The sequence below is a fragment of the Phyllobates terribilis genome, unplaced genomic scaffold (genome assembly GCF_046119375.1).
Source record: "Phyllobates terribilis strain yellow unplaced genomic scaffold, ASM4611937v1 Scaffold_2__4_contigs__length_985480577, whole genome shotgun sequence".
Taxonomy (NCBI): domain Eukaryota; kingdom Metazoa; phylum Chordata; class Amphibia; order Anura; family Dendrobatidae; genus Phyllobates; species Phyllobates terribilis.
The window spans coordinates 644384442-644411825 of NW_027362762.1; the positions used below are offsets into that span (position 1 = coordinate 644384442).

The 27384-nt window shown below is 44.3% G+C and overlaps 1 protein-coding gene across 1 annotated transcript in view; it reads left to right on the plus strand.

Moving 5' to 3' along the window:
• The first annotated feature begins 5765 nt into the window (after positions 1-5765).
• Positions 5766-27384, plus strand: part of LOC141246694 (pancreatic secretory granule membrane major glycoprotein GP2-like) — a 45175-nt gene continuing 23556 nt past the window's right edge. Inside the window, exons 1-8 of the mRNA XM_073669138.1 lie at positions 5766-6187; positions 6295-6396; positions 6892-6894; positions 6991-7123; positions 10470-10494; positions 10578-10613; positions 15221-15328; positions 15436-15650. Coding sequence (XP_073525239.1) covers positions 5766-6187; positions 6295-6396; positions 6892-6894; positions 6991-7123; positions 10470-10494; positions 10578-10613; positions 15221-15328; positions 15436-15650 — 1044 coding nt within the window. The remainder of the gene's footprint in view (positions 6188-6294; positions 6397-6891; positions 6895-6990; positions 7124-10469; positions 10495-10577; positions 10614-15220; positions 15329-15435; positions 15651-27384) is intronic.

Sequence of the window (27384 nt, forward strand, 5' to 3'; positions counted from 1 at the left end):
TCAACAGAACTTAAACACGGATCATTAGGCTGGAGAGAAAAGGCCCAACCCTGTGGTTCTTTGCGCAAAAGTGACATAATAAAACCAATGCGCTGTGATTCATTCCCAGAGGATCTTGGTCTCAAACGAAAATTTAACAAACAAGCATTTTTAAAGGAAAAAATTTTTTGCTGTTTACCATAAAAAACATCAGGCAGTCCTACCTTGGGTTCGACAAAATGCGCTCCAGGACAGCTACTCACGTGTTGCTGAAGCTCGGCCACCTCCAGAGACAATCCCTGCAGGCGTTGAGCCAACTCCTGGACGGAAACCATACTGATCCCCAAATTTCTTTCCTTTTAGTTTTTTTTTTTTTTTTGGGCTGGACTTACTGTTATGATCTGCAACATAAACTAAGGAAAGATAGGGGAAAGCTGTCCCTACAGTAAGACTAAGCTGAATCCCTATGATGTAGCAGGCTGCCTGTTCCTTGTGAACAGACCCGCCTAAGTCCTCGGCTAGTCTGAACGAAGACCTATAGAATTAAGGGAGGGGTCCCTAAATGAACTAAGGACTTGGACAAAAATGTTACACCTCCTAAACAGAAGTTGTTGCAGAGCACAAAAGACAAACTGACAAAAAGTACTAGAGGTCCAGAGGACCCAGCGAACTAGACAGAGATAGGCACCGAAGCACCTGGCTAGAGAGACAGGCAAACAACACTGAAGTCCAGCAAGGCCAGAAGGGTGGAGCTGGAATATATACGCAGATGGTCACGTGACCGCAAAACACAAGATAGAAAAAACTAACAGGAGGGTTCTAACACTTACTACCTCCCACCATGCAAGACCGCAATCTTACTTATCAGGCCAGGCTGCACACTTTGCTCCAGTACCTGCTGTTTGTATGTCTCTTGTCTGCTGGCTTAGGGCGGTGGCGCTGTTACTTTCTGATTCTTAAAGCTACAGTGTGCGCAGTCCTAATGCATCCCCAGCCTATTGCTGTGAGTCACTGGATACTTAAACCCCCTCCACCCAGTAGGAGGTGCCTGAGCAACACTTTCATTCAGTGTGTTCTGTGCAACTGAGTTGCCAGGTCCCGTCCTGTATCTTGTCTGTTTCCGCCCCTGGGGGCTGTATACCCAGGCCTGTTACCTATCTGTGACTTCTAGTCTGTTTCCGCCACCCTGGGGGCTGAGTTCCCAGGCTCGTTCCTGTATCTTGTTCTGGTTCAGTTCCTGTCTGAACAGTGTCCTAGCCCGTTACCTGTTTGTCTCTATGTCCGAACCTTTCCTTTTTCTGCAGTGTATGAACCTGCACTTAACACCAACTCGTTGTCTCTGTACTTCTGTTTGTGAGTTTTGTGTCCACTCACTAGTTCATTGTAAGTACCTTGTGTGTATCTGGTTCTGCTCGTCCCATTTTCCTGCCTTCTTATCTACCTCCTGTGTTCTAACTATCTTCCTGTATTTTCCAGTCTGTTCCATGTGAACAGAGCCCTGTCCTGTCTGCCTGCACCTTCTGCTCTGTTCTGCTCTGCTTGTTCACCGCACCTGTGGTTCCGCTCTGCTCTACTTGTTCATCGCACCTGCGGTTCTGCTCTGCTCTGCTTGCTCACCGCACCTGCGGTTCTGCTGTGCTTGCTCACTGCACTTGCGGTTCCACTCTGCTCTGCTTGTTCACCGCACCTGCGGTTCTGCTCTGCTCTGCTGTCCACCGCACCTGTGGCTCCGTTCCTGTGTCCCAGTTTGTACTGGTCCCTACCCTGCCTGCGTTCCTACCTGCCAGTGCCCAACTGTCTGCATACCAGCCGTGCCTGCCAATACCCACCTGTCTTCATACCAGCCATGCCTGCCAGTACCCACCGGTCTGTATGCCAGCCTAACCTGCCTGTTCCTGCATTCCCCTGTGTGGGTCAACGGCTGTGACCGGGGTCTGACCTGGAGTAGCACCTGGTCCCTCTGCTTGGTTCCTCCCTGGTTCACGGAATCGACTGAGCCACCGTGTGACCTTGGTCGGACCGAGTTGATACTTACTTACGCCCCTCCAGGCGCTCCTCAGTTCATGGTCCAGTAGAATCACTAACCATGCTCACGCCAGTCTGTCCGGGCGTGAGCGTAACAGCGAGGGTCACGGGAAAGGCAGCGTAACATAAACTCAGCCATGTGTGCCAGGCTGCTAACAAGCAAGACTTCCGTGTCCTCAACAAGAGGACGACTGACTAAGTTTTCCTCCTCTTACCTGTCCTTAGGCCATCCACGCTGAACAGATGGTACGACAGTTGTGCAGGTACTACAGTCTATAGCGCATGAAACTAGCCCCTGTACTTCCTTCTCCTCTTCCTCCTTCTCCTCTTCCTCATTGTTACCCAATCCATGTTGGGATGAGATGAGGCTGGGCTGTGTGTAATCACCCTGTATGGTTCCTTGCTCCATCTCATCATGCTCCGCCTGCAATGCATCCTCTTTGATTGTGAGCAGAGAGCATTTCAGGAGACAGAGAAGTGGGATGGTGATGATAATTATGGCGTCATCGCCGCTCACCATCTTGGTGTAGTCCTCAAAGTTTTGGAGGATGGTACATATGTCTGACATCCATATCCACTCCTGAGGTCTTATGTGTGGAGTCTGAACTGAATACCGAAAGCCTTGTTGTGGCTGGTAGTCAACAACTGCCCTCTTCTGCTCACAAATCCTTCAAACATCTGCAATGTAGAGTTATAATGCGTGGGGACATCACACACCACTTGGTGAGCCGGAAGCTCCAAACGCTGCTGAAGCACGGCAAGGGCTGCAGATGCTGTAGGTGACTTTCTAAAATAGTCACACAGGCGGCGTACTTTGACAAGCAGATCCAGCAACTCTGGGTAGGTTTTGATAAACCGCTGAACCACGAGGTTAAGCACATCGGCCAGGCATGGTACATTTGTGAGCTCGCCTTGCCTCAGAGCCGCCACCAGGTACCGGCCATTGTCACACACGACCATGCCTGGCTGTAGGTTCAGTGGTGTCAGCCACAGATCTGCGTGCTCTTTCAGAGATGTCCACCACTCTTCAGCATTGTGTGGTTTGGCACCTAAGCATATTAGCTTCAGCACAGCCTGTTGCTGTTTGGCTGAGGCAGTGCTGCAGGGCTTCCAACTTGTGACTGATGTGGTCATTTCGGAGATGGAGGCTGTAGACTGTGGGGGCAACCCTGACTGACCTAGGGCCTGCAATCCTCGGCATCAGGAGGACGTGTTCCGTCCCAAGGTCCGATTTGGTCCCGGCTTCCACTATGTTAACCCAGTGTGCTGTCAGTGAGATGTACCATCCCTGCCCACAGACACTTGTCCACGTGTGTGAGGTTAGATGGACTTTCCCAGTAACTGCATTGCTGAGGGCACGGCTAATGTTGTGGGACATGTGCTTGTGTAATGCGGGGATGGCACACCAGAAGAAATAGTGGTGGCTGAGGACCGAGTACTGAGGGACGGCCACTGCCATCAGGTTGCGGAAGGCTTCCGTCTCCACGAGTCTAAAAGGCAGCATTTCTAGCGCAAGCAGTTGCAAAATGTTTGAATTTAGTACTGTGGCCTGTGGGGCGTTGGCTGCCTATTTGAACTTGCATTCCAAGGCCTGGGACAGGGACAACTGAAAATTGAGCTGGAACAAGGATGCGGACGTGCTTGGCCTGGCACGTGGTGTAAATAAGCTTTTTGGGGTTATCGGCAGAGTCTTTAAAAAACAACCAGACTCGGGAAGACCTGACAGTTGTACTGGCAACTTCCGTCATGTTGGTGTTATGGAGAATGGTTGCCCGCCTTCTGTCTGCAGCCACCACACTGCTTCTTTCTACCTGTTGTGGTACTACGCCTCCCTCCCCCTGTGTGCTGCTGTCCTCACTCTGTATGTCCCTCTGCCAGGTTAGGTCAGTTACTTTATCATCCACCACCTCGTCTTCCACTTCCGCACCCTGGTCCTCCTCCTGACTTTCTGGCAATTGTGTCTCATCATCGTCCACCTCTTTTGACAGTTTCCCACCATCGCCTTTGTGTGACCGTGGCTGCTCAAATATTTGGGCATCGCTACATGCAATCTCCTCTTGCCCCGCTTCAAGTGGACCAGACTAAAGGCCCGAATCTATAAATGGAAAAGTGAACAGCTCTTCAGAGTGTCCAAGTGTGGAATCAGTTGTCTCCGAGCACTTGGCATGGTGGGAGGAAGGAGGATCAGGGTGAGGAATATGCAGTCAAGACTCACGGCTACTGAGACTTGACCGTGTGGAAGACAGGGTGGTGGTGGTGGCTAAGTGTCTCGAAGCATTATCTGCTATCCAACCAATAACCTTTTCACACTGCTCTGTGTTTAAAAGTATTGTTCTGCGGTCCCCTATTAAGTGGGACAGGAAGGTCGAGCGAAAAGATGTGGGTGATTGTTATGGCACAATTTCAGCTAGCCCACGGCCTCGGCCTCATCCTCTGCATGCACCATTATCACCATCACATCCACTTCCCAGTCCCTTGCCACGTACCTTGCCCATTTTAAATGGAGGACAATATTTTCCACGTTCACTACAAATGGCTGGATTTGAACCGCAGTGGTATGTGATCCGTGTGACGGACAAACCACAGTTTTAAATAGCTGGCCTGTAGGTAACTATTTTTAACAGCAAACTGGTGTCAATAACTTTGCTAACACACTGCAAAAAAATTTAAATGGAGGCCAGAAATGGCAGAATTTTGAGCGCACTTATATGTGATCTGTGTGACGGACAAACCACAGTTTTAAATAGATGGATTTTTAGCTCTGTAATATGGAAAGGATCTGGCTGTATTCTGCAGTGAAAATGGAGCAGAAGATCCCAAAAAAATTAGTCCTGGTCCCTGATACCTGGGGCTATTTCTAGAAATATCTGTAAAAGCACCAGCAGCAGACAGAAATGGAATAGACCCTCTTGCTATATGCACTGCAGTCTGCCACATACACTGCCTGCGTAGAACTGATATCTATGCAGCTGAATTAGTCCTCAGAAAGACTGTTAGTTGAGATGGATATGTGTATTATGTATTGTGGTATATCTATACTAACTAAAAAACAATGAAAATAGGAGTATAGCACAGCAGAATGTTGCAAACAAGTATCAATGTTTTATTAAACATAAAAAACACAAGAAAATTTAAAGTACAGACATAGAGGTAGTACCAGTTGGTACAATGCATCAAGGTAGGATAAACCATATAGTATGTTCATGATACTTCGAAGAAAAGACACAATTGCACAATGCCCAGGGGCCTAACTGTAAGTATTATAATGCCATAAAGTCAAACAGGCTAAAATCACAGAATGTGCCATAAATTCACCAGAGTATCAATACAGAAAAATGCCCTCCCCAATAGCTACATAGAAGATGAATGGGGAAAAAGGCATGTCAGAAAGTAATAGCAATCAAAGCATACAGCTCATTCGAACCCATTCATTAAGTGGTACATAGTAAGGGGAGAGGTAACCTACCAAGAATGCGCAGCGTGACACACGGGGACCATGGGGATGGTGAAAGATTTTCAAGAGACACTGTGGATATATACAGAGACCTTGAGTCACGTTCAGTATACACTCTCTGCTCTTGAGAAAGCGGCTTGAGACGCCGGTAAATGTGTGTCGGGCAACTACTTTCACCATCCCCATGATCCCCGTGTGACACAAAATCCACAAGGACCCTGTCGACCCACCGGGGTGTCTGATCGTGTCTGGCATTGGGGGGCTTTGTGAGCCCATATGTAAATTTATTGACCACTATCTGAAACCAATGGAGGCGACTTTACCATCTTATGTGAAGGACACGATGGATGTCCTCACTAGGGTCGACGGGGTCATTGTGGATGAGGAAACTCTTCTCGTTACTGTTAACGTTGAGAGCTTATATACCAGCATTGACCACACACATGGTTTTAATGTGGTCCGCCTCTTCCTGGGGGCCTCCAACCTGGACAGTCCCATGTGGGAACTCATCCTCGAGCTGCTGGAGTTCGTTCTGACCCACAATTTTCTTGCCTTCAAGGATTATTTTTACCTTCAAAAGCACGGCACAGCCATGGGGGCGACCTGCGCGCCCTCCTATGCCAGCTTCTTCCTGGGGCAGTGGGAGAGGGATATTTTTGGAAGGGAGGGTGTGCTGGCCACCAACCATGTGCTGTGCTGGCTTAGATACATTGATGACATTTTGTTTTTGTGACTGGGTTCGGCCCAGCAGCTCAGGGAGTTCATGGACTCCCTCAGCGTGAATCGGTACAATATAAAATTGACATACATTGACTGTATGTTTTTGATATCAAAAGAGTGGACTTCCTGGACATCTCCCTTAATGTTGACATCAATGGAAGTATTCAAACGGATGTGTTCAGGAAGCCAACTGCTGTCAACTCACTGATTCACGCTGGGTCTGCCCATAGTCCAGCAACCATTGGGGCTGTCCCGGTTGGACAGTTCCTGAGGATGAGGCGGATCTGTTCCACGGAACAAAGCTTTGAATGTTAGGCACAAGATCTGAAACATCGATTTACACAATGTGGTTAGAGTCAGATGTATTGATGTAATATTATGTACTGATATGATGGGGCAAGGAGGACCCCCCCCCGCATCTCCCTTCTCCATCCCAAGAAATCGATGGGGAGGAGGATACTATTCGGTTCATCTCTACCTACAACCATGAATGGTCTAATATGAGAGCTATTTTAAACAAACATTGGGACATCTTGATGACGGAGCCCGCCCTGAGGGAATACCTCATAGACTTTCCATTCATGACACCTAGGAGATGCTGCAATCTTTCACATTCTTGTCAACAGCCATTATGTACCACTGTCACCACGCCCCTTTGGTTTGAGTGGCCCGACTTTGGGTAGTTTTAAGTGAGGACAGTTTTTGTTCTGCAGATGGTAAGAAAACATTTAACATTAGACACCACATATCGTGTAGCTCATCTATTATGCTACCTGCAGTTACCCTCTAAATTATGTCTCTTTGACATCCAGGGAACTGCGGGTACGCATACATGAGCACGTAAGGGACATCGGGGCAGCCAGTTCAGCGGAAGATCCAACTTTACTTAGAACTATCCCACGTCACTTTAGTGCTAAACATAACTGCAATCCTGGTTCCTTTTTGGTGCGTGTTATTGACGTGATACATACGGGGATCCAGGGGGCGCAATATCAGGAAAGTGCTTGCCCAGAGGGAAGCACAATGAATAATGCGCTTAAATACAGTGGCACCAATGGCCTCAATGAGTCCCTGAGTTTCTCCTCGTTTCTGTGACCTTAGCAGCTAAGCCCTGTACATTCTCATCCCTACACTTCTCTCTTTTTTGTTAAAATTGAGGGAGGTGATCCTAAGGGGGATTTGGATTTTATATGTTTTTAATTCTATTTATCTTGTGGATATTTATTGCTTTTTTCTTTTTCCTGCTTTGTTATAGCACACCTGTATATCTGAAGCTGTGTGACTCTTGCCTATTATGGACAAGAGTGAAATGTGGATGTCTACATTGGATTTGCGGTCTTTGCGGGACATGTGCTTACAAGACAAGATGACTTGCTCTATGTATCATATGCCAGTGTATATGTGTTATTTTTCCTTTATTTTTTATGTGTTTGTGTCATCTTAGTTCTTTAGACAGTATCCCCCTTTTGTAGTCCCCTATTTTATCCCACTCTCCACCCAATATGGCTATAAGCTTTTATCTCACTTTACCTGTTGTGGGTTCTAATATGCTGTGCGCGCAGTGGGGGTCGCGGCGCGCGTGCACCTGGCCGTTCATGTGCCGCTCTGCGCCTTTGTGGGACCTTTGTTTCCACGCATGCGCAGCCGGCTGCCTGATGGCTGGGGTGTGTGCGCAGCATGCTACTGACACCGCGCGCATGCGCCACTGTAGCATCATTCATCACGCTCAGTATACACTCTCTGACCTTGAGAAAGCGGCTTGAGATGCCGCGAAACGTGCGTTGGGCAACTACTTTCACCATCCCCATGCTCCCCGTGTGACACGCTGCGCATTCTTGGTAGGTTACCTTTCCTCTTGCTATATACCACTTGATGAATGGGTTCGATTGAGATATATGCTTTGATTGCTATTACTTTCTGACATGCCTTTTTCCCATTCATCTTCTATGTAGCTATTGGGGAGGGCATTTTTCTGTATTGATACTCTGGTGAATTTATGGCACATTCTGTGATTTTAGCCCCTGTTTGACTTTGTCATTATAATACTTACAGTTAGGCCCCTGGGCATTGTGCAATTGTGTCTTTTCTTCGAAGTATCGAGAGCATACTATTTGGTTTATCCTACCTTGATGCATTGTACCATCTGGCACTACCTCTATGTCTGTACTTTATTTTTTCTTGTGTGTTTTATGATTAATAAAATATTGATACTTGTTTGCAACCTTTTGATGTGCTATACTCCTCTTTTCATGGTTTGATTGTTCAGCTTGCATGTGGATACTTTTCTGTTTAAATTCACGGGGTACTGTTCACTTTTTTTGATATTTTATATTTATGGCAATTCTTTGTTATTTAACTAACAAACAAGCAAATCTCTCCCTAGCTCAGCAGCTCCTCTCCCTACATTGCCTGATTCCAGAGTAGACTGAAGAGCATGGCGGCGTCAGGTCTGATATAGACCTGATGACATTGTGCGGCCAGCCAATCACTTTAATGCCACAACCAACATGGCTGCAGCATTACAGTGTGTGGCAGACAATCGCCGAGCAACCCCGGAAATATTCAGCGAGCTCCGAGCATCTCGGGCGAATACCAAGCAGTAGCGAACATGCTCGCTCATTACTAATAGCAGTGCATAAGCACTGTAATGGCAATCCATCAGTGACCCGCGATCATGCGATGACGCGCCCCCATGCCGAAACGTGTTAAATGAAGATAGATTGAAAGTGGCATTTAAGAGGCCAACAGCCTTGAGCGGAGTTCTGCTCCTCCCACAGCTAATAAAGGCATCATCCTCTGGGAAAGATGCGGCTCAGCGTGCAAGCCCCCATGAAAAACAGTGACACGACATATGATGTAACTATGCATCATATAACATGAAGGTGTTGTTCGGTTCTTGTTTCATTGTTTTTTTGCTAACAGCAAAAAGTTTCTAAAAAATTTGCAATTAAACAAGGGCATACATAGAAATCACGTGGCCCTGTAGCAGGTGTCCTAATTGTCACTCTCTTAAAAAATTAATTAATATTTGGTAAGGTCACAGAAGAGTGTATCTCACAATATCTGACAACTTTGCTGCCCCTACAAAGTAATTTTGCTCCTAATGCAGTCCCTTATTGTTCCCATGCACTAAGATACCCCTTTCATGGCCCCCACAAAGTATGACGCCAACAAAGGTACCCCTCCAAACACAGTATGATACCCCCACAGTGAATTCCTCCACAGTGCACTCCACACATACAGCATGATGTGTCTAAAGTACTCTCCACCCCCTGCAAAGTCTGATACCTTAACAGTGACTCCAACACAGGATGATGTCACCATAGTGACCCCAGCACAGTATGAGGACCCCTCATGCCCTTCACACAATAGGCTGGCCCCCACACAGCCCTCCACACTGTATAATGCCCCCACCACAACCCTCCACACAGTATGATGGACCCCACACAACCCTCCACACTGTATAAGGCCCATGTGGTAACGTAAAATGATATTAGTCCACTCTCTGATGCTTCAGCACTGTGGAAAATGGTGCCAGGCTCGTTTTTTTTCTTGTGTACCGTGAATGAAATCTCAAAGTGTTCACATTCACGTAGAACCCTGAATTTCAGGTAATGCTACTGAAACTTTACCTTTTGCTGGTCGATCCGCTCATCTATAGTACAGACCTATCCCTGCTTATTGCTCAAAGTTTGCTATAATTGTAACCATGGTAGCAAATTTTTTTGTGAGGTGCACATGGTATTATACAGTAATTTGTTAAATCAAATGCAAACTATAAATTCACAGAGGATTATGTAGACTAGATATAAGAGCAAATAAAGAAGAGCTCATTTATAGGGTGGTGTTTTATGGATAATTTCTGACTAGGTACCCTTTCCTTGCATTTCACTTCTATGTTAAAATACTGCAAGGTTCTGATATTACGTTATTTTATACAGAATTGTATTAATGCCCATTTAGACACTACAAATGAAAACTGCACATTTTTAAAAGTTTGATCCAGTTGCCTTATTTTTTGCTGCTCTTCACCTAGGCGCATAGGCTTTATACAATCACATAGCTCTACAGTGGCATCTAATATGCTTAAAAAAATCTAATAAATGTATGAAAATATTTTAATATAATGCAATACTTATCTTAACTTAGTTAAGAATATGACAGTAGTATTCAAAAACAAGGCACACAATAAGAAATTGAGAAAGGGGTTTCTCCAAAAAAATGTTCAAAACTGGGTCATTACCTTTGCTAAAACGTTAGTAATTTACGTCAAAACATTTTTTTTCCTTAGAGACTCGCCCAGTCCTGCTATTCAGGTAAGTCAGGTATAAGAGGAGTGCTTTCTGACATTCGTCGGCATTTGGTAATGGTAAACACTACACAATGATCTTGCTGCTAGGCTCTGTGCTGCTGCTGGCCACCCTGGGGACTGCAGGTATGTAGCATAGATAACTGGAGCTTCTCCAACAATCATTATCACACGTCTAGTAAAGCTAAATTAAAAAGTATCATTTTTTTCATTATTTGAAATATTTTTGATGTGCATTTTTGATTGAATTAGTCTAGCACTACAATACTTGCCTTCAATAAACTTAATATTAATCTTCTTGAGTAAATAACTTATGTAAATGCTGAGACCTATATCATGGTCCCACTGTTTGCAACATTTTGTAAATGACTTTATATGTTTCACATAAGAAATGTCGAAAATAAAAATACAGTAGAAACTGGACTGGTACCTTCCCATCCAATGACAATGCTAAATCTAAATCTTGAATTTCCACTGCCAATGCAGGTCTTATATAAATGTGCGTGAGTGCGGTTTGTACAGTATTTAGGATAGATAGATAGATAGATAGATAGATAGATAGATAGATAGATAGATAGATAAATAGATAGATAGATAATAGAAATATATTACATATATACTTGATAGATATAGATAGATAGATAGATAGATAATAGAAATATATTAGATATATAATTGATAGATATAGATAGATAGAGAGATAATAGAAATATATTAGATATATAATTGATAGATATAGATATATGATAGAGAGATAGATAAAAATATAATTATTAGATAGATACATAGATAGATAGATAGCACTATTAATAAGTCCACATAACCATATACAAGATCATCCTATTTTCATCCAGAAAATGCAATGAATTTTCATCTGTATTGCCATGTGAATGCTCTCCATATGCATTTTTTATGCCATCCATTTTTATGCATCAGCAGTCATTTACATTTACAAGACCGAAAATGATCTGTACGGGATTCAATTTTTTTGCTCACCCATAAACTTGAATAGCTGAGTCTTATCCAAAATATGGAGACTAGTGCAGGCGATCGGTCGATGTGTGAAAAAACTGTCATCTGAACAGCCCAACTGAATAACATTGGTCCAGATGTTGTTCGTAAGGTCAGGTTTTTTACAGACAAAACTTAATTTGAGCATACATAGCCTTATAGAGAACATTGAATGAGGTTTCTTTTATACTTATTTGTTTGCTTGTAATTTGTATGAGATTATTCTGAGTGCATTTACACTGCGTCTGTAATATAGCTCAGGAGAATACATCAGGACCCATCCTCCAACAAATGCCTCCAACGTATCCCATTGTATAATAGGCAAATTAGTAACTAATACAAACTTTGTTCATACCCTTCTATCTAAAAAAAGAAAAAGGATGCCACACAAATGTATTGGATGACTTACTTGATAATAGTGTCGAAGAATTATTGAAATTTTAAAAGCTTGAACATTGATGTTTTTTATGTTTTTAAGTAGTCTTTTATTTAGTAAACTAATAACAGCATTCTAGAATATGGCTCTGTTCACATCTGTGCTCAGGCTACTGTACATAGCGGAAGCCATAATGATGTGCAGGGTCCATCACAGATCAGTGGTGCCTAACAAGCTATTCACTTATGATGAACTCTCTGTCTTTTTGTTGGTTAAACAGGGAACAACGGTTCGTAATGTGGCATCTGATATAGATGTGAACACAGCCTAAAGTTGTTACTCTTCATGTCAAATCTGCATGTGCCTCTAGTGCATTTCTGGGTCTGGTCACCCAGACTCTATATCAAGCACATACATTTTCTAATCAATCACATTTAACTTTACTTATGTATGGTTTTCAGTATCTAATTTCAGAGAAATTCTCCACAAATAAATAAAAGCCTATTATATCTCTCCTCATGGTTAAGCTCGCCTATAAGGTACATTTAGAAAGGTTATTAAATATACATTTAAATATCTACTGAAATGGTAGGGAGTATAATGTTAAAACTGTTAACATATCTTCATTAAGGTCATGAATTGCAATTGATTTATCTGGCCTATAGAACACGCCATTACAACTATTTCATTTTGATTTCCATCCCAAAAGCTGCAAAATTATATTAATTTGGTGTGTAAATTCCACACAAGATTGCAGAGAGCAGTAATGGCTCTTTAACTCAATTTGTAGAATTGGTCTGTACAACTTCCCACTTATCTAAAGGCATAATCCGACACACATAGGGCCCTCTTAATGAATTTGGCGCATCATTCAACTGACGTGCATCACCGTCAAAAATGTTACTCCAGTCCTTTACTATCATAATATATGCCATAACAATAGTGGGGTAATAGGGTTGAGGTTCATGTCAGCCTTGTATTGGCAGCTGACTTGAAGCCCAGGATTAGTAATGGAAAAGTATCTATAAAACAGTGTTATTACTAACTCCATAGTAAAAATTTGTAAATAAAGACACAGCCTGAATACAATCCTTTATTTGAAATAAAAGTCCACATGGTTTTACTCATTTAATTAAAAATAATAAACACAGTTATACTCACCTAACGCCTAATCCCCGAAGCAATTGTCCCCTGTTAAAAAGGAGAAAATAAAGATGCACTTTCTCACGCAGCGGTGGTGCCTTAAGTGAGATCACCAGAGCTCATCAGCTGAAGAACTGCTGTGCTCTTTCTCATGGCAGCTCAGCACTATAAACTGCAGGAGTGATTACACTACTGTCAGTGTGTTGCCGGCTGCCAGGTAGAGCAGTCACATCTGCTGACGTGACTGCTCTACAAGTGAGATTGTCATGGAACAGTAAGGATTACAAGGATTACGGCGGATAGGTGAGTAGTATTATGGTGGTTTATTATTTTTGTCTTTTTACAGGTGACAATGGGTTCTGGGATTAGTTGTTAGGTGAGTATAATTGTTTTTTTTATTTTTATTTCAATATTTATTTAATAATTTTAACTTTTTTTTCCCTACTTGAGCACAGGTGCAGGCTGATGACTACTCACATCAGCGGCACCTGTTCTCGCTGTTATCATTGACAGGAGGCATAGGCTGATGGGAGTAGTAGTCTCTCATCAGCCGACTCCTGTGACCAACGGTAAGCAGTTTTTACCAAAGATGACCAAAGAGTTGTTTTTATAAACATATATACATACACACACAAGCAAAAATGCAGCAAATCTGCAAAGATTTTTATACTTGCATTTTTGCTGTGTATTTGACTGACTCAATTGAAATCAATGGGTGAAAAATGTTGCAAAAATGCACAAAGAATCGACATTGCTGCAGATTTAAAAGCACAGCAAATCCTGAAAGGAAAAATACTGATCATGTGCACAGCACTTTAGGATTCTGATTGACTTTGCTTGCATAAGGATTCCCTAGCATTTTTGAGCCAATTCCGTGCAGAAAAAATGCTGCAAAAATGCACCAAAAACACACCATAAGCACAAAGCCAAAGAGGCAAGTAGAGCAGTTCATGAAACCCATTTATTCTTGTGATTTTCCCAAGTTTTGGTCACCTGAGATGGCAGTTAGGATTAGTACAGTTTTATTAAATTAGTGATGCGCACAACGTAAACATTGGCTGACCAAAGTGTGAGATTGAATAATACCTGTGGCCGACCAAGGTGTGAAATTGATCAATGCCTGAGCAACTCAATGGCAGACCAAAGTGTGAAAGTAAACTGTGTCCTACAAACTCAATGCTCTGTCATGGTCTTAGGTAAACGATTTCTGACCAATTCACCTCCCTCCGCTGTTAGCATTTGTAATTCTGGTTAATATGGTTTCATATATGTCTAGCATTGGTGACCTTTGTTCATGCTTCTGTGGTGGAAGCAAAACTAAACTTTGGGATCCTGAAAAGCGCAACAAAATCTGTGTTTTTGACGATGCCTATTTGCTGCCAAGAGAGCAGGTTTTCCTGCAGAAACCCCCCCCCCAGCAAAAACGCAACATGTGAACATAGCCTATACGTCTGGTTGGTTGGCAACCAATTCAGACAAAGCCTTTGCTGATTATCCATTGCACTTTAGTCATTCCCCTTAGCCTTCTAAAACTGTACATATATTAGACTCTTTTATTATTGCCTATTGAATTGTCATTCCCAATGTATATCCTTCCTGCTTTTATATCCTGCCCAAAATTGTGACCGTCTAATTACACTACAGTTCCATTATAGCTTCTGCGCCTCAGTTACTACCATGAAGACTGTGACCTGGGGAACCAACCTAAAATTTCCTATTAGCGGTAAAAACTGTGAGAATCCCTTAAACACCACACCTCTTCTTACTATCTGCAACAGGGTACCTACACACATGTTTGGTTTATGGGGACTTTCTCCAAGTATTTTGCAACATGCATGTTGCATGTCTGCAAATGAGGAAAGTTGGGATCCATGCAAGGAATCATGATGGATGCAAGAGTCTTTAAAGGCTCAGATCTATTACCCTAACTAAGGTGAAGCAGAATGTGGTAGAGGCTAGCCTCTCAGAGACTAGTATGTTAAGATTGGCTGAGGAGCCAACAGTCAAGATTCCTGACCTTTGTAATGACCGCTCTATGTAGTTATGCCACTTGCTAATACATAACTTGTTCAGTTGCAGCACCTGTGTCATTCTGGGAAGCCCCTCTAACCAGTTTACACTTGTCAACGATGTTTTGCAGTATGGGTATGATATATAATAGTGTATTTACTTTAATCTGAAATGTTCTTATTTTCCCTGACAGTGGAGCCATACTGCACCCCAGCCTGTTTTGCAGATGAAGAGTGCATCTATGTAAATAGCTCTGCAGCCTGTGTAGCTAATACAACGTACTATCAAAGTCTGAGCCTCAGTAAGTTGATTTATGAGCTAATTCGATGCTCATGTTACTAAAAAGTCAAAAGATGAGGTAAACATTGACGGCAGTGAGGTGACCCTTTTGACATTTTATCTTTGCAGGTGTGTATAATGTGAGCTCTATGATAGACTGTAAAGGAGCTAACATGACGGTGTCAGTGGGAAAGAACTTGTTGGAGACCTTACACTATAACCCATCTGCCCTAACTCTGTCCCAGTACAACTGCACAGGGGCTGTGGTGAATACACTGCAGGAGAAGCGCGTGTACTCATTTACTGTTCAAACCAAGGATGGTCTCTGTGGGAATGCAATGACGGTGAGTCAAGAATCATATACACAAGTATATACAGGTGCATTTCACAAAATTAGAATGTCATCAAAAAGTTAATTTATTTCAGTTCTTCAATACAAAAAGTGAAGCTCATATATTATATAGAGTCATTACAAACAGAGTGATCTATTTCAAGGGTTTATTTCTGTTAATGTTGATGATTATGGCTTACAGCCAATGAAAACACAAAAGTCATTATCTCAGTAAATTAGAATACTTTATAACAACAGCTTGAAAAATGTTTTTAAAATCCAAAATATTGGCCTACTAAAATGTATGTTCAGTAAATGCACATAATACTTGGTCGGGGCATCAATTACTACATCAATGTAGCGTGGCATGGAGACGATCAGCGTGTGGCACTGCTGAGGTGTTATGGAAGCCCAGGTTGCTTTGATAGCAGCCTTCAGCTCCTCTGCATTGTTGGGTCTGGTGGCTCTCATCTTCCTCTTGACAATATCCCATAGATTCTCCATGGGGTTAAGGTCAGGCGAGTATTCTGGCCAATCAAGCACAGTGATACTGTTGTTTATAAACCAGGTATTGGTACTTTTGGCTGTGTGAACAGGTGCCAAGTCCTGCTGGAGAATGAAATTTCAATCTCCAAAAAGCTTGTCGGCAGAGGGAAGCATGAAGTGCTCTAAAATTTCCAGGTAGACGGCTGCACTGACTTTGGTTTGATAAAACACAATAGACCTACACCAGCAGATGACATGGCTCCCCAAACCATCACTGATTGTGGTTCACACTAGACCTCAAGCAGCTTGGATTGTGTGCCTCTCCACTCTTCCTCCAGACTCTGGGACCTTGATTTCAAAATTAAAATTGGAACTCTGGGACCTTGTGGAGTGTGTCCATGACTGCCGTCTGGACATCTGTTAAGTCAGCAGTCTTCCCCATGATTGTGGAGCCTACTAAAAACAGACTAAGGGACCTTTTTAAACGCTTAGGAAGCCTTTGCAGGTGTTTTTTGTTAATTATTTTAATTTACTGAGATAATGAATTTTGTGTTTTCATTGGCTGTAAGCCATAATCATCAACATTAACAGAAATAAACACTTGAAATAGATCACTCTGTTTGTAATGACTCTATATAATATATGAGTTTCACTTTTTGTATTGAAGAACTGAAATAAATTAACTTTTTGATGGTATTCTAATTTAGTGAGATGCTCCTGTATTTATGTATATATATAATTCAAATATGTATTCTGGAATCCTTTTCTCATAATCTCTGCTAGTATCTGGTGAGATAGATGGAAATATTATGCCTTCTGAGCAAGACGTCAAAAATTTATATTTTACTTAGGCAATAATCTGAAAATTACTTCATTTATACATCCAGAATTGTATCCCAGAGAGAATAGTTTTCTAATGTTTTGATCGCTTATCTATGGGATAGCTAATTAATATGAGATTGGTAATGGTTTGAGAATCAACACTCCCACTGATCAGCTGAAAACTGCTCTGGCAGTACAACACTTTTTCTGGGCATTATATGACTTGCATCCTCCATTTTGACCAGTTTTCCCAACTATATGCTCTATAGGTGTGCAATAAAAGAATTGTTAGAAAGTTCAGCATGATCATTCTGTGTCTCCCTCTGCTTCTTTCCTTGCTCTGCTCCTCTTTCCTCCTCCCCTTCCTCTCTCCATAGATTTCAGTAGGTTGTGTCATATGACACCACAATGATCTAGCAGTCTGTCTTGAAGAATTTGAGCTGTTTCCTCAAAGTGGATAACAAGTTTAGAAGGGAAGCGGAAAAAGTGTCTTATAAATACGCAATGAAGCAGATTTCTCAGATCAAATATATTACAAAGTGTCTTACAATCATTTATACCAGTGTTTCCCAAACCCCATCCTCACGGCCCCCCACAGGTCATGTTGTCAGGATCTCCTTAGTATTACACAGGTGATTGAAGTATCATCAAGGCATCAGGAATTCTCTCACCTGTGCAATACTAAGGAGATCCTGAAAACGTGACCTGTGGGGGGCTGTGAGGATGGGGTTTGGGAAACACTGATCTATACCATTGAGTTAAGTGAAATTTGTTAAAAGTCTGGTTACCATTTAATAGCACTTTTCAGAGGATACATGTATAAACAAAATTAAACATTACCGAGTAGCCCACTAAATAATAATTTAAATAAGAGGAGTGAAAGCCCTGCTCATAAATTGTTGCAAACTATGGGGAAATGGGGGTAACACAAGTTGTAAAAATAACTATTCTGTACAATGGTCAGGCCATCTTTTCTTAAAGACAAACTCTCACCTGATTCATGCTACCCAAACCATGGGCTTCCATAGCGAGAGACCTGTCAATCACCTATGATGGTGCTGGGAAAAGCCAGCCGGGGTGGCGTTGGACCAGTCTCATCTCCGGCTATGGTCCTCAGCTGGCTTTTCAAACTATATTTTCTCTGAAATGCCAAATCATTTCAAAGAAAAATATACATAGCTGCAATCATTCAGCCTGGTTCTGATCTATGCTGCACGTGGTATCGGCAGCATAAATCACGTCAAACAGGATACCTTTAAAGAAAGTAGTAAACATAAAGCTGCACGAGTCAGTAACCCATCCATTCTCTGTCAAATATCAGGAAAAATTAGTCCTGATCACTAAAAAATATATATTAACAAAGTAAAACGAGACTAAAAAATCCCACAGCATTCACTTTAAGGCAGTGATTTCAAACTCAAATACACAGAGGCACAAAATTAAAAGCTTGGATAAAATCGCTGGCCAACCTTGATATTTATAAAAAAACTAGATGGTGGCCCGATTCTAATGCATCGGGTATTCTAGAATATGTATGCGGCCGACCGGGCGCAATTAGCAGAGCGGTGTTTAAATTTGGCGCCAAAATCGCTGATTGGTCGCGTTTGGCAACCGCGACCAATCAGCAAAGCGGTGTTTAAATTTGGCGGCAATATCGGAGATTGGTCGCGGGCGCCGGCCGCGACCAATCAGCGAACCGTGTTAGTGAGAACTGGAGAGCGTGTTTAAATTTGGCACCAAAATCGCTGATTAGTCGCGACCAATCAGCAGAGCGGTTTTTAAATTTGGCGCCAATACTGCTGATTGGTCGCGACCGCCGACCGCGACCAATCAGCAGAGCGATGCTGAGTGTTGTTTAAATTTGGTGCCAAAATCGCTGATTGGTCGCGGATGGCGGCCGCGACCAATCAGCAGAGCGGTGTTTAAATTTGGCACCAATCTCGCTGATTGGTCGCGGCTGGCGGCCGCAACCAATCAGCAAAGCGGTGTTTAAATTTTGGGCCAAAATCACTGATTGGTCGCGGGTGGCGGTCGCGACCAATCGGCGAACCGTGTTAGTGAGGACTGGAGAGCGTGTTTAAATTTGGCACCAAAATCGCTGATTAGTCGCGACCGCGACCAATCAGCAAAGAGGTGTTTAAATTTGGCGACAATCTCGCTGATTGTTCGCGGCTGGCGGCCGCGACCAATCAGCAGAGCGGGGTTTAAATTTGGCACCAATAATGCTGATGGGTCGCGTCCGGCATGCGCGACCAATCAGCAGAGCGTTGTTTAAATTTGGCGCCAAGGTCGCTGATTGGTTGCGGCTGGCGTCCGCGACCAATTAGCACAGCAGTGTTTAAATGTGGCGGCAAGATCGGTGATTGGTCGCGGCAGCTATTTAAATGTGGCGCCCAAATCGGTGATTGGTCGCGGGCAGCTGCCGCGACCAATCAGCAGAGCGGTGTTTAACTTTAGCGCCAAGATCACTGATTGGTCGCGCTCTCCGCACGCGACCAATCAGCGAATCGTATTGGTGAGGAGCGGGGAGCGGAATTGTATTAGTGAGGACCGGGGAGCGCCGCTGCCTGTGCGGGTACTTCCGCTGCGAGAACCCGGGACATGAGCGGGCGCTCGGAGCAGAAGTATCCCGACCCGTAGCGCCGCTCCCCGGTCCTCCCTTCACACCCTAGCCGCTGATGTCCCCACAGTATCTGCATGGTGTTACAAAGGTCCGGACATTTGTGTTAAAAATCGCTGATTGGTCGCTGGCGCTGCCCGCGACCAATCACCGATTTGGGAGCCAAATTTAAATATCGGCTGCGACTAATCACCGATCTTGGCTCCACATTTAAACACCGCTGTGCTGATTGGTCGCCGACGTAGGGCGCGACCAATCACCGATTTTGGCGCCACATTTAAATAGCGTCCGCGACCAATCAGCACAGCGGTGTTTAAATGTGGAGCCAAGATCGGTGATTGGTCGCGGCCGATATTTGAATGTGGCGCCCAAATCGGTGATTGGTCGCGGGCAGCGTCCGCGACCAATCAGCACCGTAGTGTTTAACTTTTGCGGCAAGATCCGTGATTGGTCGCGGGCCAAGACCACGACCAATCCCCGATTTGTGCGGCACTTTTAAATAGCGACCGCTACCAATTGGATGTCAGCGCCACTCCCCGGTCCTCCCTTCACACCCTAGCCGCATGGATGTCAGCGGCGCTGCCTGTGCGGATACTTCCGCTGCGAGAACCCGGTACATGAGCGGCCGCTCGCAGCAGAAGTATCCCGACCCGCAGCGCCGTTCCCCGGTTCTCCCTTCACACCCTAGCCGCTGATGTCCCCACAGTATCCGCATGGTGTTACAAAGGTCCGGACATTTGTGTTAAAAATCGGTGATTGGTCACTGGCGCTGCCCGCGACCAATCACCGATTTGTGCGCCAAATTTAAATATCGGCCGCGACCAATCACCGATCTTGGCTCCACATTTAAACACCGCTGTTCTGATTGGTCGCGGCCGATATTTAAATTTGGCGCCCAAATCAGCGATTTTTAACACAAATGTCCGGACCTTTGTAACACCATGCGGATACTGTGGGGACATCAGCGGCTAGGGTGTGAAGGGAGGACCGGGGAGCGGCGCTGCGGGTCCGGATATTTCTGCTGCGAGCGCCCCCTCATGTCCCGGGTTCCCGGAGCGGAAGTACCCGCACAGGCAGCGCCGCTGACATCCAATTGGTCGCGGCCGCTATTTAAATCTGCCGCACAAATCGGTGATTTGTCGCTGTCTTGGCCCGCGACCAATCACTGATTTTGGCGCCAAAGTTAAACACTATTGTGCTGATTGGTCGCGGACGCTGACCGCGACCAATCACCGATTTGGGCGCCAAATTTAAATATCGGCCGCTACCAATCACCGATCTTGGCTCTACATTTAAACACCGCTGTTCTGATTGGTCGCGGCCGATATTTAAATTTGGCGCCCAAATCGGTGATTTGGGATGCCAATACAGTTGAAAGTGTGATGCCAGGCAGTCGGGGGCCTGTCCGCTATCGTGGACCAAATATACTCACCCTGCAGGTCAAATTTGGCCTGCGTGCCAGAGTTTGACATGTGTGCTTTAAGGGTACTAACTTTAGTTTACTATGGGTGCTGAGCTTAGAGGAGCACAACTGAATGAAAAATAACTCTTTGCATACAGAAAATATTAATTTGGTAGCACATTTATTATATTGTATCTTTGAAATATACATTTTTTTTTACACAAAATATTTAAGTTGGATTTGAGGTGCCGTACTTTGCATGCAGGATTACTTTTTTCAGCTAAGTAGGTAAATTATTAGAAATTTTACACAGTTAAGAGCGTTTTCTGCTAATCCATAACTTGTAGAATTGACTGTACCTTATAATGGTGTCTAATAATGAAGGGCTATAATTGGACTGAAATTCAGCCCTGGTATTTGAAAGTATACAAGCTCACTTGTCATGGAGTCTGTAGTCATTGATGAGTAACTTCGGTAATTATGCTCTATTTTGTGGAGCTAAAAGATAGCACTGTAGAATGAAAATGCTGTGCTCTGCATGTAATTCAGTGGCCGCTAACTAATCAAAAGCTTTATAGGTCAGCAGTCCAAACTGAAGTAGTAGCCAGTTAGCTATTTGCTCTGCACATAGTCTCCAGTGGTTGACCAGCACAGAAATAAAGTTTTTTTTTTTAAACATAGATGGTTTTTAAATAATAAATGGATGAGTACTCACCTTCAGAGAAACATCCTATGATGCGCTCCTCTAGTTATCTGGCTTGACTGTTGTAACCAATCACAGAAGTCCGGTGACCATTGAATGGAGAAAACTTTTCTTCCAGAGCCAGCATAGACCTCGGGAGTGCCCTGTGCTGGATCCATGGGGGAGCCAGTAGGTGAATATGCCTCTGTTTATTATTTTAAAACCATTCATGCTTAAAAAATACAATTATTTTAGTGTCAGACAACCCCTCCCCCACAATTGCTGCAGCCAAGTGCTACCATCTCCTTCTTATTGCTTAAGATTGATCTCTTTTTCAACCAAAAATACCCTCCAAGTTTATGTGGCTAAAAGGCGGTGTGTGTGACGCGCCCCCTGGGTCGTGGGGTACTCGGCAGCCGGGCTTCTGGCTGCTGGGGGATATCACGGTGGCTGGCCCGGTCCATGACCCAGGGCGGTCAGTGAAATGGGGGAATAATTTATAGGGGATTTGTCGTGACGCCACCTGTGGATTCTGGTAAGAGGTTACCAGTGCTGCGACAGTCCACTGAGGCTGATGTTAGGGGCAGCTATAATGGGACAGCTCCCCACAGGTGGAGCAGGCCTCAGGGCAGTGTAGAGGTGTAGAAAGATGGTGGAAGCCGGAGGGAGACGGAAGGACGGTCCCAGAGGAAGTACAGGCACACACACAAGGGTAAACTTCAATACCTTTACTGGTGGTGATGCAGGTACGGTCCAGGGCACTCAGGGCGAAGGGTACATTTCTGGACTCTCCCCAGTGAGCGGGTGTAAGGCCTCCTGATCTGTGTCTTTTACTCTCTAAGCTTCGGGCCTGCCTGGAGCTAGGCCTGGCTTGCTTACTGCTTCCTTCTTGTACCTACTGACCTGGTGGTAGGGTTTTCTCCTGGTTCCCACTATTCCTGGTCGCTGGAGCCTTAGTGGTACCTAACCCTGTTGCTGTGGTCAGCGGTTGGTTAACCTGGGACTTGTAGTTCTCCAGGGATTCCGGTTGTTCCTACTGGTCATAAAGATCCCTGTAGGCGCGGACCCGGTGTCCGGTATGTGGTTCGGGGTGAGCCTGTTATGCTCCTCTGCCCCCTATGCGTTTCTCCTTCTTCTCAGTCTGCAGACTCTCTCATGCAGACTCCCTGAGCAGACTCTCTGAGTTCTGTCCCGGTCTGTGCCTGACAGGAACTCTCACTTGCCTTCTAGCCCGCTCCAGGCTCTCACTGGCCAGACTAGCCCGCAGCTTGGGCCTAGCCTGGCCTTCAGCTTCACAGACTTCAGCTTGCCTGGAGTTGCAGCATGGTGTCACACTGTCTGCTTCCCACTGACTGACTTCCTGAACTCCACCCCCCAGTATTTATATACCTGATCGGGCTCCATCTAGTGGACTTGGGTGGAGGTGTCTGTATGTATTGAGGCCACTGGGGAGAATTCCATCCATGCACCCCTCTGGGATCAGTGGCACCAATGCGCAGCAGGGCGCCACATGTGGTTTTGGGGGTCATGTTTTCACACAGACTGTGATTCACAACCAATGGTTTCCTGAGACTCTGTTCACACTGCCATTTTTAATTCCATTGTCCTGCTTCATTATTGGAGCATAGCAGATAAATTAATTGTAGTGCAAGACATAACATACCAGAAATCAGAGGTTCCATTGGACAGTCATTGGCTGGAATGAAGACTGTTAGATTTTGGGAAACTGTTAGGGAATGACATGACAAAATAATGTAATATGCTGAGCAATTCTGTTTTGTTTGACATTTTTGGCTAGATCTGTGACAAAGCCTCAAATCAACACAACCATATTCTGTTGTTTTCCTGCACATTCCCTCCGTATGTTAGGAGGGGCAGTGGCTTCTGTTTTCTGGTTAAGGTTAGCAGTGCTACTTAGGTAACATACAGTACAGACAAAAAGTTTGGATACACCTTCTCATTTAAAGATTTTTCTGCATTTTCATGACTTTGAAAATTGTAAATTCACACTGAAGGCATCAAAACTATGAATTAACACGTGTGGAATTATATACTTAACAAAAAAGTGTGAAACAACTGAAAATATGTCTTATATTCTAGGTTCTTCAAAGTAGCCACCTTTTGCTTTGATGACTGCTTTGCACACTCTTGGCATTCTCTTGATGAGCTTCAAGACGTAGTCACTGGAAATGGTTTTCACTTCACAGGTGTGCCCTGTCAGGGTTAATAAGTGGGATTTCTTGCCTTATAAATGGGGTTGGGACCATCAGTTGTGTTGTGCAGAAGTCTGGTGGATACACAGCTGATAGTCCTACTGAATAGACTGTTCGAATTTGTATTATGGCAAGAAAAAATCAGCTAAGTAAAGAAAAACGAGTGGTCATCATTACTTTAAGAAATGAATGTGAGTCAGTCCGAAAAATTGGGAAAACTTTGAAAGTGTCCCCAAGTGCAGTGGCAAAAACCATCAAGCGCTACAAAGAAACTGGCTCACATGAGGACCGCCCCAGGAAAGGAAGACCAAGAGTCACCTCTGCTTCTGAGGATAAGTTTATCCGAGTCACCAGCCTCGGAAATCGCAGGTTAACAGCAGCTCAGATTAGAGACCAGATCAATGCCACACAGAGTTCTAGCAGCAGACACATCTCTTCAACGACTGTTAAGAGGAGACTTTTTGCAGCAGGCCTTCATGGTAAAATAGCTGCTAGGAAACCATTGCTAAGGACAGGCAACAAGCAGAAGAGACTTGTTTGGGCTAAAGAACACAAGAAATGGACATTAGACCAGTGGAAATCTGTGCTTTTGCCTGATGAGTCCAAATTTGAGATCTTTGGTTCCAACCACCGTGTCTTTGTGCGACGCAGAAAAGGTGAATTGATGGACTCTACATGCCTGGTTCCCACCGTGAAGCATGGAGGAGGAGGTGTGATGGTGTGGGGGTGCTTTGCTGGTGACACTGTTGGGGATTTATTCAAAATTGAAGGCATACTTAACCAGCATGGCTACCACAGCATCTTGCAGCGGCATGCTATTCCATCCAGTTTGCGTTTAGTTGGATCATCATTTATTTTCAACAGGACAATGACCTCAAACACACCTCCAGGCTGTGTAAGGGCTATTTGACCAAGAAGGAAAGTGATGGGGTGCTACGCCAGATGACCTGGCCTCCACAGTCACCAGACCTGAACCCAATCGAGATGGTTTTGGGTGAGCTGGACCACAGAGTGAAGGCAAAAGGGCCAACAAGTGCTAAGCATCTCTGGGAACTCCTTCAAGATTGATGGAAGACTATTTCCGGTGACTACCTCTTGAAGCGCATCAAGAGAATGCCAAGAGTGTGCAAAGCAGTCATCAAAGCAAAAGGTGGCTACTTTGAAGAACCTAGAATATAAGACATATTTTTAGTTGTTTCACACTTTTTTGTTAAGTATATAATTCCACATGTGTTAATTCATAGTTTTGATGCCTTTAGTGTGAATGTACAATTTTCATAGTTATGAAAATACAGAAAAATCTTTAAATGAGAAGGTGTGTCCAAACTTTTGGTCTGTACTGTACATATGAAGAAGGGAGCGCTCTGAGTAGCGAGCAAGAGTGCAAATATATATCAAAGTACACAGCTTCACTGTCTACATATTATACATGCATTAGATGCATTCACATCTTTGCTGCCTATACACACATCCATACAAATAACTTCACTGTCTACATATTATACATGCATTATATGCATTCACATCTTTTCTGCCTATACACACATGCATAAAAATAGCTTCACTGTCTACATATTATACATGCATTATATGCATTCACATCTTTTCTGCCTATACACATGTGGCACCCCAGGGGTCTGGTTGCCACAGTGATAGAAATATCACGTCTGAGAGCAAGTGGGAGGTTTCCTGGTCAGGAGCCCTTAAACCTGCAACACCTCCTGTCCCAGACCAGATAGGGGAGGAACCTGCCCTATATAAACTGGATCTGGGGCAGGGTTAGTTCAGTTAGAGCCTGGAGTGAAGTTCCAGACACAGGGAAAGGAACAGCTAGGAGCTCTGTAGGAGCAGGAGCTGAGTGCCAGAGACTGGAAGCTGATATTGCTCGTCCTGGCTGAAGAAACTAATCTACCGGACACAGGAGTCCGAGGCTGTGAGGACTTATATATCCTGCAGCAGAAACCAGCCGGCAGGGGATTTCAGGTCCTCTGGCCATATGAAGCCCGGAGGCTCAGTCACACACAAGGAACCGGTACCGCCATCGAGGAGCGGAAGCTACCAGAGGGTCCAAGTCACCAGCCATACGGGTGAGCACCACACGGTATACTCAGGGACGTGGGCTACTTCCACTCGCTTACAGCAAGGTAGCCAGGAAGAGTGCAGATAGACGGGGAGACCTACAACTCCACCTGGCCAGGGGAACTCCTGTTTGTTCACAAACTGACCAGGCCCCTTATGCTAGCCAGTACTCCCAGGAGGGTCTGCCTTATCATCATCAGTAAAGACCCTGAACTGCACTGCAAAGACTCTGAGTCGTTCCTGCTTCACCCGTGCACCATCACTCCCATCATCCACACTCACTGCCCTGAGGCTATACTCCTCCCGTGGGGAGTTGTCCCATCCTCTGCTGCGCACACCACACCAGCCTCAGCGGTCTGCCTCGCAGCGGCGGTACACCCTGACCGCAATCCACGGGTGGCGTAGTCGGACATTAAATCATAAAAACCCTATAAAAGATGGCCACTGGTCTGACCACCCTGAGCCACGGAACCGGGTCACCGCCACAGAGACTACAACCCCCAGAGACCCGGCTCTGGGTAACCCACACTCGTGCATACACGGCCCAGGGGCCAGCGTCACACACATCCATACAAATAACTTCACGGTCTGCATATTATACATGCATTATATGCATTCACATCTTTGCTGCCTATACACACATGCATACAAATAGCTTCACTGTCTACATATTATACATGCATTATATGCATTCACATCTTTGCTGCCTATACACACATCCATACAAATAGCTTCACTGTCTACATATTATACATGCATTATATGCATTCACATCTTTTCTGCCTATACACACATGCATACAAATAGCTTTGCTGTCTAAATATTAAAAACACAGCTCTGCTATGTACATCTCACATGTGTTTCCATATCTGACCTTTTTGGTAGCAGAGGTTAGAATTCTTGTAATGTCAGCATGGATAAAGAGGGAGGACGACAAACGCAATGCGCCTTATCCGATAAGCATGTGAAAGGTGAAGAAAGAGGTAACTGCTTACCTTTTGGGGTTGTAAAGTCCACAACTGAGGAATCAAGAAAAGGATAGCTACTGCAGCATCCTCAGAACAGAGAAGCCTGCCATGTAAAACAAGTGCTTGGAGGATAGGAGTGGTGATCTGCACTGCCAATGAGGTACTTCTTCTTCATCAGGAAAGCCACACTAATAATAATAAATATTATTACTGTGGTTCTCCTGATGAAGAAGTTAGTCCAATTTCGAAACTGAATTGATCTTCCTACATCACGTACTCTGGATTTATATTGGAAATACCTCTTTGTAAGCGCAGATCACCACTCCTACCCTCCAAGCACTTGTCAGCATAGCAGAGTTATGTTTCTAATACGTAGACAGCAGAATGTTGCAACCACAATTTCACACAGGCCGTGTTTTACTGAACATTTGTTTCACTCCCAGAGAAATAAAGGAGGCAAAGAATGATTCATTCA